The sequence below is a fragment of the Hoplias malabaricus genome, chromosome 5 (genome assembly GCF_029633855.1).
Source record: "Hoplias malabaricus isolate fHopMal1 chromosome 5, fHopMal1.hap1, whole genome shotgun sequence".
Lineage (NCBI taxonomy): Eukaryota > Metazoa > Chordata > Actinopteri > Characiformes > Erythrinidae > Hoplias > Hoplias malabaricus.
In genome coordinates, this window is record NC_089804.1 from 7,863,739 (window position 1) to 7,879,567 (window position 15,829).

The 15,829-nt window shown below is 39.8% G+C and overlaps 1 protein-coding gene across 1 annotated transcript in view; it reads right to left on the reverse strand.

The window, feature by feature from the left end:
• The window catches only part of oprl1 (opiate receptor-like 1), a 48,667-nt gene extending 40,909 nt beyond the window's left edge, over positions 1-7,758 (reverse strand). The window contains exons 1-2 of the mRNA XM_066671462.1: positions 7,439-7,758; positions 6,931-7,135 (exon numbers count right to left, since the gene is read on the reverse strand). Coding sequence (XP_066527559.1) covers positions 6,931-7,115 — 185 coding nt within the window. The 5' untranslated portion in view covers positions 7,116-7,135; positions 7,439-7,758. The remainder of the gene's footprint in view (positions 1-6,930; positions 7,136-7,438) is intronic.
• Positions 7,759-15,829: the final 8,071 nt, after the last annotated feature.

The following is a 15,829-nucleotide window of genomic DNA, read 5'->3' on the forward strand; positions in this document are numbered from 1 at the left end:
GCTAAACAATGGGGAGAAATATAGCAGCTGAAGTAAAGACATGCTAAATATTGAAAAGCTGTTGTGATTAAAGTTTTCTGTAAAACTAAGCCTGTCTTGTGTTTTCCTGGACCTCAACAAGTAAATAAATGACAATGCTGACTTAATAAAAAAAATTAAAAAGAAAGGTACACAGAGAGAGAGAGAGAGAGAGAGAGAGAGAGAGAGAGAGAGAGAGAGAGAGAATGCTCATTAAATGAAGCTAAGCAAATGATGCAGTGCCTCTGTGGGCATAATCATGACCTCAAGAAACAGGAAGACTGTAAAAGTTAGCAGCCTCCAACCAGGCAGACAGATGGAGAGTGGGCCTGGAAGGGAGGGAGACCAAAGAACCGAGTATGAGCAGTTAGCGTGGACGGCTGAGTGATTAGTCACTGATAACTCACTGTTAACTGCACAGTGACTCAGTTAATCATCACTGGAGCAGGACAGACAAACACCAGCCAGATGGAGAGTTCATGACTTCAGTTATAGATCTGACCATGGCCAGTGGATGTGTGTCCAACCTCATATAGACTTATGAAACTCTTAAAAATAAAAATGACAAAACTTTGGAAGTATGCCACAGAATAGCATCTGTCTCTTTCATTGGAAAACTTTCCTTTACAAAGATTTAAGAGAACCAAAAGCCCCCTTCCCTGGGTGTCTTCCTCAAGTCTTGCGCCCAATGAATCAGAGTAGTAAGACACTTAACAGGATAAATCTGTTCCACAAAACAAGTGAATGAATGAACGCACTTCTTTGGACCACTATTATTTTAACAATGTGCTTAAAGGCTGAGCACAGCTATATGAAAGGGTCAAACAAATAAATACAGTGGAATTTGAGTTCCTAACTAGACCTATCCCTCAAATTTTTCCTTGGGATAGACATATTTCCTCCAATTCTTTGAGGGGTTAAGTAAAGTTTTAAGGTAATATAGCTATTGAAACAGAGAGTTTTATAAATGCCACAAATGACATTATCTTATTTTAAAATAGGTTTAATATTATGACCCTTTATTTCACAACAAGTATAAAACATTGCTGAATAGTATACTGATGTCTTGGTAGTTCCCATTCTGCCTTAAATGGTGAAGCAATTACATTCTAATGCCTGAGGATACAACAATATTGTATTATATTGGAACTGGAACGTAAAACAGCTGCCAAATAAGAAGCTGAATTCAGCTATGCATTACAGAAGAGACAGGAATAAGTGGTAATATATGATTGTTGAATGCTTACTTATAAACATAAAAGTGTAAGCTGAAGGCTTATGAGGCCTTTAATTTAACAAAAGTCCAGCAGCACTCCTTTGATAATACTGCAGACTGGCAGAGCTACCTACAGAGCACCACTAGTGTCCTGGTACTGAGGCGCTGTTCTTTTTTAATTTGTGTTCTCATGACATATCAGGTGCTTGAGGGGTTGTCCCGTTTTTTTTAGGGGAAGATTTTAAAAACTACACCCTGTTCCCCAGTTTCAAGGGGCAAGATGATGCTTGAAATCAAGGGACAGGGTAAAAATAAATAAAATGCACCATTATTCTTATATTTCCTCACTCGTCTTATTTCTTTGTGCTCCAACATAAATGTGGATCCAGCGCTGTGATTTAAATTTATTATTGGAGAGGGAGTCTCTTTTACCTACATAAGATGTAGCACAAAATCAGAACACCACATTTTATCTCATGTTTACTGACACAAGCACAGTAATTTCACAGTTTGTGGTTAGGTAGGCACTCCAGAGCTGTAGATGTGCTGTAAGTTTGAGGTTAAATTGATATTTACCATCAATACATACATGATGTGTATCATACATGAGCTGTATGATGGCATTTTGCCATTGGGTGGCAATATGACACTTTTTGGGGTCAAATGAAAGCTTTTGTAGCTCACATTTTTTGTTTGTCACAGTCATATTATGATGGTAATACAACTGAACTTTGTACATCAGTCTGGCTGAAAAGTTATCAGGATAAATTTGTTTTAAAGGCTAAGCACCACTTAATGGACCTTAATAATATTTCACATTATTTTAGTTACTGACATATATAAGTATGAATTAAAATGAAAATAGCATGTTTAATTTGCTTTAAAACTGACAATTTTATTAAATTGACGGAAAAACCTGAGCTCGCTACGGAAATTCTTGAACACAACCGTGTGACGTCACTGGTGGACAACAGCTGAACAACGCTGCGGTAAAACACCATTATGACTGACTGTTATGACAGTATCTAGCTAAATAACCAACATTATTCATGACAATAGCCTAGCAATAAGCTAAACTCAAATTTAGAGGTACTGTTATTCTTGTAAATGTGATCGAAGTCAAACTCGAATTCATCTGACACTATAAACCTCTGTAATGCAGCTACGTAGCCGAGTATAATCTGAGCCACCGAGTTTAGCGAGTCAAGCTAACGTTAACTAACACCAACTAAAACAGGCGAAGTGAGTGTCCTTACCCTGTTTACCTCCATGTTACAGAGGCTCTTGGACAACTTTCGTTGGTTTCCTTACATGCCCATATTGTTGGAAAAGCGCCAGTGAAATGAGCTACAGATAACGGAGTGAGCGGATGGTCCTTTCCAAAGTGCCCGTTTAAAGTTGACAAATTTAGTCCATTTTCTGGATATTTTGGGATCTTTGGGCCATTTCTGCACAGATGTCCCACTGTACATTGAATTATTGCAGCCAAACACAACACACCTTTTCGTCATTTTGCATTAAATTAAGTGCAACTTCTAGAGTTGTCCACCATCTACGTCACAGGCAAGACGCCTATTAGAGATTCCGAACACCACTGGGGGGCAAAGGTCTTTTAAACCTTATTCCTTGAATCAGTAAGAAATAACATGTTTTCTGACTATCAATAAACACAAGTTAGGGGCAAGAGTTGAAATTGTATACAGAGAAGAAAAAGAACCAAGAGTAAAAGACTAAAATCCAGAGGTTCACTCCTTGCCCCTTGCGTTTAAGGGTGGACCCACACTGGGCCTGGTTGCCCCCCTATTTCCCCCACTGGCCTGTGCTCACACTGCACACAGCCGAAACACACTTACATGGTCAGACTGTTGTATTACTTTGATTTAAGGTGCTTTTACACAGCACCAGTGAGTATCAGAGTGCTAAGATCACATTCACGTTGAGTACTTGTGTCAAACTGAACCAAGGACCATTCGCGCTACTCAAACAAACTGGATTTGGGCATCAAACGTACCCCAGCAGGATATGGATTGCCTAGTGTGAGTACACCCTAAGTCAGCTCTGACTCTTTCTTCTTTAAATGAACAGGTGCTGAAACTGGTCATTCTGAAGAGGGCTGTTAAGACAGGGGGAGTATAGTGCTGAGTTGTTTCATCCTTGTGGTATTTTGACCAAAGCAGGTCACAGACATTTCATTAAGACCCAGGGAACAGTGTTAACTTGTGGGAAAAGTGATATAATTTCTTCTTTAACTCCGATGGTCAAAGTAAACAATCTGTTGATTTTCTAACTGAAACTATGTAAACATTTTCTAGAGGGAACATACATAAAAATGGCATTTTGTATTAATGTATTAATGCAAAGTTTCATATTCGACAATGCGTATGCTGAGTTAAGCGTTTTAAGACAGAATGTAATATAAATTGTGCACAAGGCACATTTTTCTACTGATTAACACTATGTTACATTCAGTAAATGAATTACAACAGAGGGATTGGTGCCCTGTCCATGGTATGTTCCAGCCTTGTATCCAATAATTTTGGGTATGACTTCTCTTTGCTCACAAAATAGCCCCAGTCCTTCACGGCACAAATTCAAAACAATGTTGCAAACATTCCTTTGTCATGCTGGACCACGTTAACCACCATGCAATTCCTGCTGATTTTTTCACACTGTTTATCTCCTGGGTGACATGGTGGCGCAGCAGGTAGACCTGGAGGTTGTGGGCTCGATTCCTGCTCCGGGTAACTGACCATGTGGAGTTTGGTGTGTTCTCCCCGTGTCCGCGTGTGTTTCCTCCAGGTGCTCTGGTTTTCTCCCAGTCCAAAAATACACGTTGGTAGGATTGACGATAGTTGTGAGTGTGTGAGTGAATCTGTACGTGTGTGTATTGCACGCTCCAGGGTGTGTCCCTGCCTTGCGTCCAATGATTCCAGGAAGGCTCTGGACCCACCACGACCCTGAACTGGATAAGGGTTTCAGACAATGAATGAATGAGTGTTTATCTCCTGTTCTACCACATCCCAAAGGGGTTCTACTCTGTTCCACCTAAAAACTCGTTGGCATGTCCATGAAACCAGACTGAGATAACGTTTGCTTTTTTACATGGTACATTATTATTATTAGAAGTAGGATTTAGAAGACGAGTAATCTGTGGCAATGAAAGGATGGACACAGTCAACAAAAATACCCATAAAGTCTTTATCAACCAAGTAATTATTGACTTGTATTAACAGGCCTTCAATGGATGATAATATTCTCCAGTACACCACACCCACCAGCCTGGGCAGTTGACACAGTGAAGGTTATGTCCATGAATTCTGGCTGTTGGTACCAAATTCTGACCCTAACATATGTGTGCTCCAGCAGAAATCATGCTTCAGAACCGTTAGACCAGGCTAAATTGTTCCAGTCTTCAACTGTGAGGTTTTGTGACCCTGTGCCTACTACAGAGCTCAGATTTATGTTCTTAGTTGAGAGAAGTAGAACCTCTTGTTGTCTTGTTGTTGAAGCCCACCTGACACAAGGTTCAAAATGTGATGTGCACTGTGAGCTTTTCTGCTCTACACAAAATCTGAATTAAAGAAACTAATGTAGACTTTATGTCAGCTCAAACCAGTCTGGTCAGAACTGCTGCCTAATGGATGTTTTTTCTTTATTGTAGCATTATGAGTAACCTCCAGAGAATGTTCAGTAGTTAATAATCAGCAGTTATGCTCAAACCAGCCTGACACCAAGACACCAAGAATCATGCCACAAAATCACTGAGACCATATGCACATGTCTGCATGATTCTGTGCTACACAACTGGCTAAAAAGATAAATGCATGAATGACTGTGAGAAACTTGACAATAAAGTGATTGATGAGTTTACGCCAAGTTTACGCCGAGTTAGTTTCTATGTCATTGGTGCCACAACCCAATGATAGAAAAATGATAGCAAAGTTTGGACACCCTAAACTATTCATTTTGATGGTTTTGTTGAAGAAAAATGCATGCATTGCCTGTGCAAAGGTTTTGGCACATTTGGTATTATATATATATATTCTTCCAAGGATGTACAAACCTTTTCAAATCACTGTATGACATGTCAATATCACAGTTGGCAAAAGGTCATTCATGCATCTTTTGATAGATTATGCCTGTTGGAATTAACCACTAAATGATTCTGTAGAAGCCATTTATCATTATCAACTAAAAACACTGTGTGAAATTTTACCAAACCAACTACAACAGAGTCTACCCAATTACTGATAAGACTGTTGCACACCCTGAGAATCTTTAACAGTATGAAAGACCAGAATGAGAGGACTTCACCCCAGATAATAGCAATGAAAAATGAACCATGGGAAAGAGAATAATGTGGGTATATAAAAAAAAGTGACTGAAAGAGAAAAATAGCCACAAAAGGGCATACAATGTATCTGATGCACTCTGTGTACTCTGCCTTCAGTGGCAAAGAGCTCTCAGCCAAAAAAATACAGCAGCTGGAGTCTGTGAATAGAAAATGGCAGAGCTATTTAAAATCATACAAATGATATTACACAGATATATGCACATGTCCACTGGTGCCAATGTTTGTATAAGAAACATTTCAAAAAAGCATGACAGCAGGAGATGAAATAGGTTTCTGAAATTGATTTAAGTGGAGGGAAATAAGAGAATCATTTAGTTGGCCTAAAGTGCTGCTTGTGGAATGCTACCAAAATTGTTGAAGAGAGACAGAGTGATGAAAAGAGAGAGAGAGAGCGAGAGAACCTTAAAAAAGAAAAATAAATGCAGTCCAAAAAATGTTTGTTTGTTTTTCTATGCATGCCAAAAATCAGTTTATTAAAATCAGCTGAATCCGAGATGAGTCAAAGGTCTTTGACAAAGGAGACAATGCATAAACATAGAACAAACAAAGTTAGATGTAGACACAAACACACACCACAAATTGGTGTATTAAAAAAAAAATATAATAATAATTCAAAGAACTTGAGGAAAAAACATGGTGGGTGTAAAACTACATTGAGCTAAACTGATGGAAGTATCATCCATTGTGGGTGTGTCAGAAAAAAGGTAGAAAAAGGCAGCTCCATTTTTAGTTGAAGAAATAGATGATAGTGTATTGAGGGTGGTATCCAAGACTGAAAATAAATTGTTTAATAGTTCCAAAATGAAAATAATAGAAACATAATATATCCTTCCCCTTCACTATAACATTATCCTTCTTAATAATACCTTACTTGACATGAATTTTGAAAAAGTAAACATTAGCAAACCTAAAATAAATAGTTCAATAACAGATGAACAGTATGAACAGAGCACACGGTAAATAATATTCCCTTTCTTAATACAAACTGGGATGAGCCAGAACAAAGTTAAGACAAATACCTTCTGGGTCTCTTTCCTTTCTTCATAAGTAAATAAAAGCTAATTGAAAAGGATACACCCAACATTGTTTGCTAGAACCAAACATTAGCTTAGAGCCCAACTATTGAGCTGAACGCCTGTGCTGTTACACAACACAAGGCCTTTCTTAAAGGACTCCACATTACACACTTGGGGAATTTTTTTTTTTTCATTAGTCTCCCTGTTACACACTTGTGGAACAATGTGTCTCATTCTTTATCATTTTATCCCTTTGCTTTCAAAGAAAATGTATCCCGGACTGTGTTCCGTAGCGCTGGTTAACATAGCAGGTGTGTTAAGCTTACCTGATGATGACATACATGACCAAGCAGTTGCCCACCAGTCCAACCACGCACACGAGCATGTAGACCACTGAGATGGTGATGCGGACGCTGCGGGGGAAGAGGTCCGTCTGGTTCCCATAGAACACCGAGTCGTTATACAGCCGGCCCGGGTCAACTAAGTCCATCGAATCGTTAAAGAACTCCATTAGAGTCGCTGCCCTTTTCACTGAAGAAATACACACACACAAATATATAATCACGTTAAACATTTAAGTCTACACCGGCCAGGTGGTTAAACCCTTTCATTGTCAGGTTTCCTGAAGAGACAGTCACTTCAAACACGCTGTAGGGACGTTTCCCCACAGTAAAGGCAGTACTCGTACAGTAAACACAATGTAAACAGTGTTAGGAAGCCAGATGTAGTAGCTGCAGTTCTGCACGAGCGCGACCGTTAGCGCCGTCACTAACGCTATCAACTCAGATTAAAACAATAACAATTGGAAGCTCATATGACACTGCAGTTACGTACCCCGGCTCGCGAAGAAACGCAAAGTCCACGCGCTCCTCTCCTTTACGATGAAGGCGTTTATGATAATGATGAAGAATGAACGTAAGGGTTAAGTGTTGGATATCATTCCGTGTCTCGCGCACATTGCACCAGGCTGTGTTCCATGACGGGAAAACGACTCACGTTACTGTATACGTCTCGAGAACTGCAGAAGCTTTCTTTCTTTATATCTTTCCTTCTTTCTTTCCCTCACCTACTCTCTCTCTCTCTCTCTCAAGGAGAGGGGGAGGTGCGCGAGGGGGATTTGCTTCTTGTTGCGAATCTTCAGTCGCCACTTACATCTCCAGCCGACATCTCTTTCTCTCTCTCTCTCTCTCTCTCTCTCTCTCTCTCTCTCTCTCTCTCTCTCTCTAACTCTCGATCTCTATCTCTCACCCACGCTTTCTTCAGTTTTCTCTCTCACATACTCTATCACTCTCTGTCCAGCTATGTATCTCTCTCTCTCTCTCTCTCTCTCTCTCTCTCTCTCTCTCTCTCTCTCTCTCTCTCTCTCATTAGGCGCATTACAGACATGGGGTCTGATGGCGACAAAAGCGAGTGACGAATTTTTTATGTAAACTCCTGTAACTTTAAATACCTGCTGTTACTTTAAATGGCTGCAGTTATTGTAAATATATTTTAAATAATGAACCTGCCTGAAATCATGGCGCTAGGTCCTGTATAATACTTATTTTAAAACCCACACCTAACAATGTATATCACTTCTTGACCGCAGCCAATGGTACTCATGGTGCTTTAAAATATGCAACCATTTTTAAAAATATATTTGACTATTTATTTTTTTCATTTAATTTCTTTAAAATACAGTCTGACAGCTGCATGCATCCAATTGCAGATGTGTCTCGTGAGCTCAAACTGAGCACGTGAAGAGATGTTTCTTCCCTCAGTGGTAATGCAGGCTACAGGGGGTGCTCGTGTTCAGTCATCAGGAGTAATAAGTAACTCACTGCTATTCTTTCCTAGGCAAAGCGCGCCAACTCCAAGAGTCAGGCGCACAAGACTGTCTAAAGGCACTGCTTCGGACCTTTTTATTATTTTTTACGTATTTTTTTGTGTATATATTTTGTACTACAATGACGACTGCAGTGCCTTCCAGCCTTAGTCCTAGGATATCCCTGTATCGAACATTTTATTGTTTCCCTTTCATTTGGCCGTAAGTATTGATCTCATAAGCAAATTAAAAGTCCACATAAAAATAATAATAAATAAATAAAATCCAAAAAAACTACTGTGTATTGTAATAACATTTTGAAATAGTTAATTTATTTCTGTATTCATTCATTGTCTGTAACCGCTTATCCAAGTCAGGGTCGCGGTGGGTCCAGAGCCTACCTGGAATCATTGGGTGCAAGGCGGGAATACACCCTGGAGGGGGCGCCAGTCCTTCACAGGGCAACACAGACACACACACGCACACACACATTCACTCACACCTACGGACACTTTGGAGTCGCCAATCCACCTACCAACATGTGTTTTTGGACTGTGGGAGGAAACCAGAGCACCTGGAGGAAACCTACGCGGACACGGGGAGAACACACCAACTCCTCACAGACAGTCACCCGGAGCAGGAATCAAACCCACAACCTCTCGTGCCACCCCTTATTTCTGTATTGTTATTGTGATGTCACAAAAACGACATCTAAATAACCATGACAGCCTATCAGTAGAGACATCTTTTACATACTCACAAGTCCAAAAGTGTGATTTCCTCTTGTTTAAGGTGCACATATTACTGACAATGTTATTTAATTGTGCACACACACCTTTTTATTTATCATATTATGTCCATAGAAAAACACTGACCAACACAGAGCAGCTGAACATGTGCCCAAGTATAAACCCCCTCAGCCCTGGACTGGGAAGCAGTGGAGCTGTGTTCTCTGGAGTACTGTATCAACATCTAATAACTCCCAGATACTTTCAAAAGTGATGATACTTGCAACCAGTTATGCCTTTCTTGCATTGAATTGGATTAATATGGCTAACAAGTAAATAATGTGTGTAATAATTTGTTAGCAATGTGTAACATTCATAGACTTATAGTTCTCTGTCTGCATCATGAGAATAGTCGACTAAATCATGTTTAAAACAAGTGTAGATGCTGTCTGTGGTACTGAAAAGCACAGTAACATTAAATACAGTACACTACATGGTCAAACGCTTATGGACCCCTGCTCGTCGTATATTTCTTCTGAGTTCAAGGTATTAATAAGTAATGTGATCCTCCTTTGACTTTACACTGAGTGGTGGAACATCGCTGTGAGTATTTGATTGCATTCAGCCAAATATTAATGAAAGCATGTTCTGATGATGGTTCCTCCAGTGTGTTCCATTCTTTTGGCTATGCATTTAAATGTGGGCACATTTTGAAGACCATATCTGCAAGAGCAAAACCGTAAAATATCTGAATCCATTCATTAGATGAGGTGTCCACAACCCTATTGTCAAATGCTGACTATGTTGCTGTCATAGAGAACAAAGAAATTCAATTCCACTTTACAACAAAAGCTAATTGTTTCACCGATTTACACCAGACTAATAATGAGTTTGGTTCATTGTGAGAGTCATGCCCCCAATTTTCTCCAAACAACTAATGCAGTTAATGCCCAAGACCTATGGTCCCTTTTAAAATGAAACACTTATTTTTAACATGTGTGCAGCCAGGTGCATCACAAACGAATTTAAAAAGGAGCAGCTGAGGTTCTTTCTTGAAAATTAGCACAATTTATACTTGTCCTTAAGTTATTAATTTAAGTTTTTAAGAAGGCAAAAGTACCCTTTAATTTCATTTTCACCCTGTGGCCTCTGGGTACTTTTTGTTTTTGTTTTCCTTATTGTTTTTTGCTGTTTTGGGCTCTTTGTATTGTTGTGAGTCTGTTTGTCCGTTTATGTCCTTTGTTCTGTTTAATAACATTGTCAATGCTTAGGTTTCTCAAAGCACTTTATAATAAAGTGTATTATGATGATGATGATGATGATTATTGTTATTTATTCATTGTCTGCAACCATTTATCCAATTCAGAGTTGCAGCAGGTCCAGAGCCTACCCGGAGTCACTGGGCACAAGGCAAGGCAAGGCAAGGCAAGGCAAGGCAAGTTTATTTATAGAGCACCTTTCATACAGAAGCAATTCAAAGTGCTTTACAGAAAAAGAAATTACATTAAAAGCCAGAGTAAAATCATAAATTCCAATAAGACAATTACATAAAAAGAGTAAAATGATTAAAATGATTAAAACAATTTAAAATGACAATAGATGAAAAGAAATAAAAGAAATAAAATGCCGTTACAGAAAAGTGCAGAATATTTTAAACTGAGCTGTAAGCCTGCTCAAACAAGAGAGTTTTAAGTCTTGATTTAAATGTGTCTAACGTTGGGGCACTTCTAATATTCTCAGACAGCTGGTTCCATTTAAAAGTGGCATAGTAGCTAAATGCTGCCTCTCCATGTTTAGTTTTGACCCGAGGCAGGACTAACTGACTAGTTCCTAAAGATCTGAGATCTCTGCTCGGCTCATATCTCTGTAGCAGATCTGATAAATACGCTGGTCCTACCCCATTGAGACATTTATAAACCAGTAATAACACCTTAAAGTCTATTCTATAACAGACTGGTATCCAGTGTAAGGATTTGAGGATGGGGGTGATATGATCTCTTCTTTTGCTCCGAGTGAGAACTCTGGCAGCTGCATTTTGAATCAGCTGAAGCTGTTTAATGGTCTTTTTTGGAAGTCCAGCTAAGAGACCATTACAGTAATCAATCCTGCTAGAAATAAAAGCATGGATAAGTTTCTCTAGGTCTGGTTTAGTCAGAAAATCTCTAATCTTACTGATGTTCTTAAGATGGTAAAATGCTGATCTAGTAACCGCTTTAATATGACTACTAAAACTGAGATCTGAGTCCATTGATACACCAAGGTTGCGAGCCAGTTCTTTAGATTTGAGGGCTCTCGAGTCCAGATACGTAGCCAATCTTTGTCTCTCAGTGCTATTCCCAAATAGTATAATCTCAGTTTTATCTTTATTCAGCTGCAGAAAATTGTGTCCCATCCAGTTTGTGATGTGTTCAAGGCACTTGCTTAATAAGTCAACTGGGCCAGAGTCGTTTGGGGACAGGGCCATGTAAATCTGAGTATCATCTGCATAGCTGTGATAGGACAGCCCATAGTTCTGTAGAATCTGGCCAAGAGGAAGCATATATAAATTAAATAAAAGTGGACCAAGAATAGAGCCCTGGGGGACACCACAGGTTACTGGCATGTTCTCTGAAATATTATTTTCTATTTCTACAAAGTAGTTCCTGCCTTCCAGGTAAGAAATGAACCACTTCAGGACTGTTCCTGAGAGTCCAACCCAGTTTGCGAGTCTATCTATAAGAATCTTATGGTCAATGGTATCAAAGGCAGCACTAAGGTCAAGAAGTAATAGAAGAGATACCTTTCCAGCCTCTGTATTTAAGCGGATGTCATTAATTACCTTGATTAGAGCAGTCTCAGTGCTGTGATTAGACCGGAACCCGGACTGGAATTTGTCTAGGCTACTGTTTATGGACAAGAAACCAGTGATTTGCCTGAAAACTATTTTCTCAATGATTTTGCCCATGAACGGTAGATTAGAAATTGGCCTGTAGTTACTTATCAGAGAAGATTCTAAATTTTTCTTTTTTAGAAGAGGCTTTACAACTGCAGTTTTTAGTGAGCTCGGAAAAACCCCCGACATGAGTGAGGTGTTTACAATGTGGAGTATGTCTGGTGCTATAGTGTGAAACACACTCTTTAAAAAATTGGTTGGTAGTGTGTCAAGACTGCAAGTGGATGATTTGAGATGATTAACTGTGTCAGTTAAAATATTACTATCAACAGTACTGAACTCTGACATTTTAACTAAGGAGTTTTTATGAGGTGATGGAGAGGGTACAGACTCATTGTTGGATATAGATGTACTAATCGCTTGTCTGATATTCTGAATTTTAGTGTTAAAAAAGAATGCAAACTCATTACATCTCTCAGTTGATACTAATTCAGGGGCCATTGGTGTGGGTGAGTTAGTAAGTCTGTCGACCACGGTGAAGAGGATTTTGCTGTTGTTAGTGTTATTGTTGATGATACTAGAGAAATAGGATTGTCGTGTTTTGCATATTGTCGCGTTGTATTGACGTAGCCTATCTTTGTAGATTTCTTTGTGAATATGAAGACTTGTTTTACGCCATCTGCGTTCTGCCTTGCGACACTCCCTCTTTTGGATTTGAGCAACAGAAGCATTTCTCCATGGTGCTTTCTGTTTGCAAGACAAGGCCTTCATTTTAACTGGCGCAATCTCATCCATTACACTGACAATTTTTGTATTAAAACTATTCAGCAAATCATCAACAGAGTTGGATCGTTCACATGGTGTAGTGCACAATTTACTCATGAAAAGTGTAGCTGTGCAGTCCTTTATAATCCTTTTCTTGACACAAACTCTTCTATCTCTGATGACTGGTGAGGCCCACATATCAAAGAACACACAGTAGTGATCTGACAGTGCGACGTCCTTCACAGTCACTGATATGTTGAGACTCTTTGAGATAACAATATCCAGCGTGTGACCATGACAATGAGTACTCCCTGTAACATGCTGTGAAAGACCAAAAGAGTCCAATATGGCAAGTAGTTCCTTGGCAAAACAGTCCTTGGGATTGTCGATATGTATGTTAAAGTCACCAGCAATAACAAAATGGTCAAAGTCTGTAGAAATAAAGGACAGCATCTCTGTAAATTCATCAATAAAATTAGCGCTGTACTTCGGAGGCCTGTAGACAGTTACTAGTAATATCTGTGGTGTCCCTTTCAAAACTACACAGAGATTCTCAAATGTTGTGAAGTCTCCAAATGATAACTGCTTGCACTGAAAAGAACCATGGAACAAAGCAGCTAGACCTCCACCTTTTCTGCTGGCACGAGATGCATTTAAAAAATGAAAATCTGGAGGAGCCGACTCCAATAAAACAGTTGCAGCACTACATTCATTTAGCCAAGTCTCAGTTAAAAGTATAAAATCAAGCCCATGTGCTGTAATAAAATCATTAATTAAGTGTGATTTGTTTGTGAGAGATCTGATATTTAGAAGAGCTAACTTAGTAACTTGTGCACTTTGCCACAGAATCTCTGTTTCACATTTTATTTGCTGTAGATTGGCTACATTCACAGAATCTGACCTGAACTCTCTGTTCTTTCTCTCTCTGATAAGTACTGGAATGGGAGAGATTACAGGCATCAAAGGTCCAAGCTTGTTTTGAAAACAAGGCAGGAACCCACCTTGGAGGGGGCAGCAATCCTTCACAGGGCGATACACACTCACACTTTCACTCACACACTCACACCTACAGACTCTTTTGAGTTGCCAGTCCACCTACCAACATGTGTTTTTAGACTGTGGGAGGTAGCCGGAGTACCCAGAGGAAACCCACACGAACACGGGGAGAACACACCAACTCACAGACAATCACTCAGAGCAGGACTCAAACCCACAACTTCCAGGTCCCTGGAGCTGTGTGACTGCGACACTACCTGCTGCTCCACCATGCCGCCATTATTATTATTATTATTATTTATTATTATTTTTTATTATTTTTTTTTTTTTATTAATTGCTCTGGAGCTGTTATACAGCTAAAGATCACTCATTGTTCACTCATTGTGAATCCAAATACTCCACTGTGCATAAATAATCCAAACCAATCCAATCCAAAGTAATGCAGGAAATTAAATGAGATGCTCTTGAGCAGCTAAAAATGAGCTTGAGGTCACCATTCCCAATGCCAAGTGTGGGCTTAAAGGCTATAAATCTGACTGGTAATGCTGCAAATGGGGAAACTGCTAATGCTGCAAATGGGGATAAATTATATATTAATACCTTTCATTTCTGAGGAAATGCTAAATGAGCAGATATACATACATTTTTGGCCATGTAGTACTGATATTCTTGAGGAAATCTGCGAAGGAAAAAGACGCATGGATGATTAATTCAGACAATCAGTGATTTTAAATATTTTTTGTCAATATTTGCATTGAAGCCATTAAAAAAATAGAGTTTAATTCTTCTAGATTTGTCCTGTGACAGCCTGGGTCACCAATCTTATCCACACAGGGCCGGTGTGGCTGCAGGTTTTCACTCCAGTTAAGCAGCGCACACAGTTAAACAGTGTGTGCTTCTGTTTGGTTGGAACAAAAACCTGCAGCCACACTGGCCCTTTGCAGATAAAATTTGCAACCCCTACTTTAGAGCTACAACAATAAATAATAAAATCATCTGTGTTCAGAGAAACCCTGTTAAAACGCTTTGCAAATCTCAGAAACCACACTTCACCCTAATTTACAATATATTCATCCATCCATCCATTATCTGTAACCGCTTATCCAATTTAGGGTCGCGGGGGGTCCAGAGCCTACCTGGAATCATTGGGCGCAAGGCGGGAATACACCCTGGAGGGGACGCCAGTCCTTCACAGGGCAACACAGACACACACACATTCACTCACACCTACGGACACTTTTGAGTCGCCAATCCACCTGCAACGTGTGTTTTTGGACTGTAGGAGGAAACCGGAGCACCCGGAGGAAACCCACGCGGACACGGGGAGAATACACCAACTCCTCACAGACAGTCACCCGGAGCGGGAATCGAACCCACAACCTCCAGGCCCCTGGAGCTGTGTGGCTGCGCCACCGTGCAGCCCACAATATATTCATTTACAGGGAAAGTCAGTGGTAAGAATCAACAGAACTGAAGCTTAAAAATGATTAGATACAGAATTTACAGAGAAAAAAGGACTCATAAAAACCACGTGGACAACAATAATTTCCACCATCTCAAAAGAAGTATTTAAGCTTTCTTTTTTAAATATAAGCGAAAAAAACCAGGCTTCTTAGTGGTGTTGTGGAACTAAACACAGTGCAAGTTCAGCCATCAGAGACTCGGAATCCAGGAGAATACAACTGGCCTGGTTCTCTGGGAGTGTGAGTGACTATCACAAGTGTCTGTCAGCTGATATGACAGATCTGGGCCGTGAGCATTCTCCTCTGGTGTATTAAATTGTTAAGTTTGTTAAACAACTAGCTGCTTCACATCAGACAAGAACTGCAGTAGAGAGAGAGAGAGAGAGAGAGAGAGAGAGAGAGAGAGAGAGATGTAACGAGGGAAAAAATAGTGAGTGGTATTTACCTTGGCCTTCTCCACAGGAGCTACACACAGGTACTCCACCTTGGCCTTTACCCCTGAAACCCCTCAGGAAAACCAAGTTAAGATTAGCCAATTAAGACCAATTAAGACACTTAAAAGGTGCTAAGGACAAGACGGAGGAAGACTCGGAGTG